Source organism: Triticum dicoccoides, unplaced genomic scaffold (genome assembly GCF_002162155.2).
Source record: "Triticum dicoccoides isolate Atlit2015 ecotype Zavitan unplaced genomic scaffold, WEW_v2.0 scaffold53052, whole genome shotgun sequence".
NCBI lineage: Eukaryota > Viridiplantae > Streptophyta > Magnoliopsida > Poales > Poaceae > Triticum > Triticum dicoccoides.
Genome location: NW_021279684.1, coordinates 90,383 through 95,775, shown reverse-complemented (window position 1 = coordinate 95,775; position 5,393 = coordinate 90,383). Strand labels below are relative to the sequence as shown.

Sequence of the window (5,393 nt, the reverse complement as noted above, 5' to 3'; positions counted from 1 at the left end):
CGCCCCTGCCTCGTGGCCCCTCTGTTGCTCCACCGACGTACTCCTTCCTCCTATATATACCTACGTACCCCTGTCAGATCATATACGGAGGCAAAAACCTAATTCCACCGCCGCAACCTTCTGTATCCATGAGATCCCATCTTGGGGCGTGTTCCGGAGCTCCGCCGGAGAGGGCATCTACCACGGAGGGCTTCTACTTCAACACCATAGCCTCTCCGATGAAGTGTGAGTAGTTTACTTCAGACCTTCGGGTCCATAGTTATTAGCTAGATGGCTTCTTCTCTCTTTTTGGATCTCAATATAATGATCTCCCCCTCTCTTGTGGAGATCTATTCGATGTAATCTTCCTTTTCCGGTGTGTTTGTTGAGACCGATGAATTGTGGGTTTATGATCCAGCTTATCTATGAACAATACTTGATTCTTCTCTGAATTCTTTTATGTATGATTGAGTTATCTTTGCAAGTCTCTTCGAATTATCTTTTTGGTTTGGCCAACTAGAGTGGTAGTTCTTGCCATGGGAGAAGTGTTTAGCTTTGGTTTCAATCTTGCGGTGTCCTTACTCAGTGACAGAAAGAGTTGCAAGGCACGTATTGTATTGTTGCCATCGAGGATAACAAATGGGGTTTTTATCATATTGCATGAATTTATCCCTCTACATCATGTCATCTTGCTTACGGCGTTACTCTGTTTTACTTAATACTCTAGATGCATACTGGATAGCGGTCAATGAGTGGAGTAATAGTAGTAGATGCAGAATCGTTTCGATCTACTTGTTTTGGACGTGATGCCTATATACATGATCATACCTAGATAATCTCATAATTATTCGCTTTTCTATCAATTGCTCAACAGTAATTTGTTCACCCACCATAAAATACATATGCTCTTGAGAGAAGCCACTAGTGAAACCTATGGCCCCCGAGTCTATTCTCATCATATCAATCTCCATTACTTTATTTACTTGCTTTGTTTTACTTTGCCTTTTACTTTTTACTTTGCATCTATCTATCAAAAATACCAAAAATATTATCTCTATCAGATCTCACTCTCGTAAGTGACCGTGAAGGGATTGACAACCCTAAGCGTTGGTTGCGAGTTGCTATCGTTTTGTGTAGGTACGAGGGACTTGTGTGTGATCTCCTACTGGATTGATACCTTGGTTCTCAAAAACTGAGGGAAATACTTACGCTACTTTACTGCATCATCCTCTCCTCTTCGGGGAAATCCAACGCAGTGCTCAAGAGGTAGCAGATGTACTATTCTGAACATTATAACTGAAGCTCTCAATGACAAATATTTGGGTCTGCCTTCAAGTGTGGGTATGGACAAAAAGTGATTGTTTCCAGTTTTTAATAGATGGAATTGTTATGAAAATGAGTGGTTGGAAGGAAAAACTGCTATCAGCAGGAGGAAAGGAAATCCTTCACAAATCGGTTGTACAAGCTCTCCCAACTTATGCAATGTCCGTCTTTAAAATTCCTAAAAAATATGTAAAGGAATCATTGACGCGATGTCGCATTTTTGGTGTGGTGACGAAGACAATCGGAAGAGAAAGCATTGGATGGCATGGTGGAAGATGTGTGTACCAAAAGACCAAGGAGAAATGGGTTTTCGAGATATACATTGTTTCAATCTGGCCTTGTTAGCCAAACAAGCGTGGCGCCTGCCTGATAATCCTAATTCCCTATGTGCCACCATTTTGAGAGCTAAATATTTTCCGGATGGAGATTTAATGAATGCGAGTCTGAAAAAGGGATCTACTTTCACTTGGCAAAGCATTATGGCCGGAGTGGATTCTCTTAAAAAAAAGGTTATATTTGGAGAGTTGGTAATGGACAGAATATTGATATTTGGAGAGATGCATGGATCCCGAATGGGGCCAATAGGAAAATTATCACTCCTAGAAGAGGGCAGCTTCTAACAAAAGTTGCTGATCTTATAGATCCAATCAACAATTGATGGGATGAAGATTTGGTAAGACAAACGTTGTGTCCAATTGATGTCCAGAGGGTGCTTACGATCCCCCTCCCCGCGTATAACATGTCGGATTTCATAGCTTGGAGTTTTACAAAGAATGGACTGTTCATGGTTCGTTCTGCTTATCTGAAGGAATGGAAAACGCGACATGGGAGGAAATTGCGACACTCAGATGGCATGGGAGGAACAAATGTCAATATTATTTGGAGTAAGATTTGGAAATTATCTTGTCCCGCAAAAGTGAAGATCTTTATTTGGCGTACCTTATATGGAACCCTCCCGTGTCGTGTTACACTTGCTAATAGACATATGGAAGTTTCTCCCACCTGCGCATCATGTTCGAACGGGCATGAAGATATTAAGCACTTATTATTTTTGTGTCAAAAGGCAAAAGAGGTGTGGGAGAAACTGTGATTGCACGAAGCCATTAAAAAAGCTTGCGCGGTCGATCGTGTGGGAGAGGCAATACTTGAATTTCTACTTCTTATTCCAGAACACGAGCTATCTACAGTGGGCATACAGAATGTTCGCGAACTGATCGCTATAACATCCTGATATTTATGGTGGGAAAGACGTTCACTAATCCATCAGGGGAAGACCCAAGATGCATACCAAATTTTGATGGGAGTCTGTGCTATAACAACAAACTATGTTATTGCCCAATCATTCAAGGCAACAAATAGAATAGAGGGATGGACGAGACCCCCTCTAGGTTTTGTGAAATTAAATGTCAATGCTTCTTTCGATCAAGATATGCTTAGAGGCATAGCGGGAGCTGTACTTAGAGATGATAAAGGAAGATTTATTGTTGGAGGGAATTGGAAGATGGATTGATGTGCAGATGTAGATGTTTTAACAGCGGAAGCCATGGCACTGCATTTTGGCCTATTACTTGGACAAAAGGTGGGAAGCAACCGACTTGTTGTTAACTCCGACAATATGGAAGTAATCGACACGATGAAGAATGGAGGACATACAACGGGAGCGGCGGCAGCTATGTTTGATGATTGTTATTTTATGGGTTGTGATTTTCTGTTAGTTAGATTTGAACATTGTAATCGGAAGGCAAATAAAGTAGGTCATGAAATTGCTAGAATAACTAAATTTTCTGAGATAAGGAATTGGTTTGAGGAACCTATGAACGATATTGTAAATTTCTTATAGCCGATGTAACCATTATTACCAATAAATAAAGAGGATGTTTTACTTAGAGAAAAAAACAAGTGGCTAGGGTTACACGCCATCGCCCTCGCCTCCCACGGTCCCACCTCCCATCGCCCCTCCACACCGCCGCCCCGAGGCCAACCCCGACCATGTCCTCTGCGCCTACCGTCTAGACAAGCGCCTAGGATTTCACGCCGCAGCCGTCGCCGTCGCCACGCACCTCCCGCTGCCGCCGCCTCCACCCCCCTGACTACGTCCTCTGCCGCCTACCGTCGCCTCCGGACGCCGCCGCCCAGCTCGACCTCCTCCCTCGTCCCGCGGCCGTATAGTTTGATCGAGATGCTGCACGAGAAGCCCGTCCAGATTGGCCAACTGTCCGATGATGGAGATGGAATAAACAACGCGTGGACAGGGGAGAAGAGGCGCCGCAAGCACCTGCCCGCATCATCTTCCGATGCTCCTGCCACTACTCACGACCATGGAGACATGGAGGACACCATCCAAGGGGCCCAAGATCCGATTGCTCATCCAAGGGTGCTGCTGCTCAGAATAGATTCGGCACAATTCTTCGGGCCGGACGTCCTTATCAGGGAGGAAGACCATGGGGACATGGAGGAAGACCATGGGGTCAAGATCCTTTTCTTCATGCGACAGACATGGAGCTGCTACCCAAAACAGTTTCGGCAGAAGAAACAAGCCAGGATTGCTTCGGGCCGGACGTCTTTATCAGCAAGGAAGACGAAACCCGTTATGCCCAACGTTTGCGTCCCAGCATTCTTCCCAGGGAGGAAGACCTGCCACTTGATATGACATGGGAGGAAGAAGGCAAGATAAAAGCACGCCTTGCACGCCTTCGCATCACTTATTACAAGGTACCTACATGCTGTATCAATCATTCACCGCTCACTTCAATTCACGTATGTCCATAGTTTCAAATAGCGCGCTTAGCATCTTAGCGGTGGACCTCTCCCAAATGCTATAGCGTGCTATAGCAGAGCTATAGCGCGCTATTTAAAATGTTTTTTCATTTGTTTGGATCAAAGTTTCTTAGCGCAAGACCTTTTATAAATGCTATAGCGTGCTATAGCGGAGCTATAGCGGGCTATTTAAAACAGTGCGCATGTCTGTAAGTTTGCACTTGTGTGCCATGGCAGCAAATCCAGCCGTTTGGTTTGGTATGCGTGAATGATTTTATCTCATGTTTTTATCATCTATGTGTAGGCTTTGAAGCCAGAGTGCGCACGTGAACGTGAGCTTAAGGAACCAGAAGAATACACTGATGTTGAACTTCGTAAGGAGTTTTACTTTAAGCGGTTAGAGGAGGATGCAAGTTTTGAGTGGTTCGTCCATCCCGATGATACCTATAAAGCTGGATTGAATGACTACCAACGGATTGCCCCTCGTATTTTTTGTAAGTGTACTGTCTATATCTACATCTAGTCATCCAGTTGACTACTTTGGTTATTATTATCATAATCATGGGTGTTCAGAAACTATTTCAACACGCACCGTGAAATCCGGCAATCAATAAGGTAGTTCATTTTGCTTCATTGGCTCCAACCACAGCTGCAACATTAGTATAAAAAGTTAAGCCATGAGTTTGTGGTACGAGTTAAAACTGTTTTCGAACAGAAGATGATGATGATTGTATGGCTGAGGTTCAGTATTAGATCACAAAAATATCATGATTTCAATGACCGTAGGGAGCAGTCCAAGGCTCAGAGCTATGTTACCTTGTATGTTTTCACAAACATTGCTATCTTCAAACTTCTTATCTCTTTGATTTCGTGCTGGTAACTTTGGCTACTGAAATTAGTTGATGTTTGAATTGCTTCTGAATTATATATGGACATGGTAATATTTCTAGCAAGCCAGACTTTACTAGGAAAAAATGTGGATCCTTAGTCAGTTACTTCTATAGACAAAAGTATGTCATCTCACTTCAATGTAGCCATTGTGGGACTTTTGTTCCTTTTCTGACGTTTCATCTAATTCCTGTTCTTTTTTTTAGCTGCCTTATAGCGGTCGGAACATGTACCGCTATCACAATGAGTACCGCTCACGTTATCATACATATAAAATTGATGTTGTTTATGTCAAGTACTATGCAGAAATTTCAGAGAAAATCAAGGTATGCATTATGTGATCAAGCTGTTGGAATTAAAAATACTACGAGTGGCTGGATCGTTTTTAAAGTGATACACTTCTATCTTGCAACAGTGGATTACAGAGTATCTGCATCTGGAGCGCA

General features: G+C 43.1%; 1 protein-coding gene across 1 annotated transcript in view; it reads left to right on the top strand.

Moving 5' to 3' along the window:
• Positions 1-5,174: 5,174 nt before the first annotated feature.
• LOC119346863 overlaps positions 5,175-5,393 on the top strand; it is a 2,679-nt gene continuing 2,460 nt past the window's right edge. The window contains exons 1-2 of the mRNA XM_037615980.1: positions 5,175-5,273; positions 5,363-5,393. The exon at positions 5,363-5,393 is cut by the window's right edge and continues 1 nt beyond it. Of these exons, the coding sequence (XP_037471877.1) occupies positions 5,175-5,273; positions 5,363-5,393 (130 nt within the window). The remainder of the gene's footprint in view (positions 5,274-5,362) is intronic.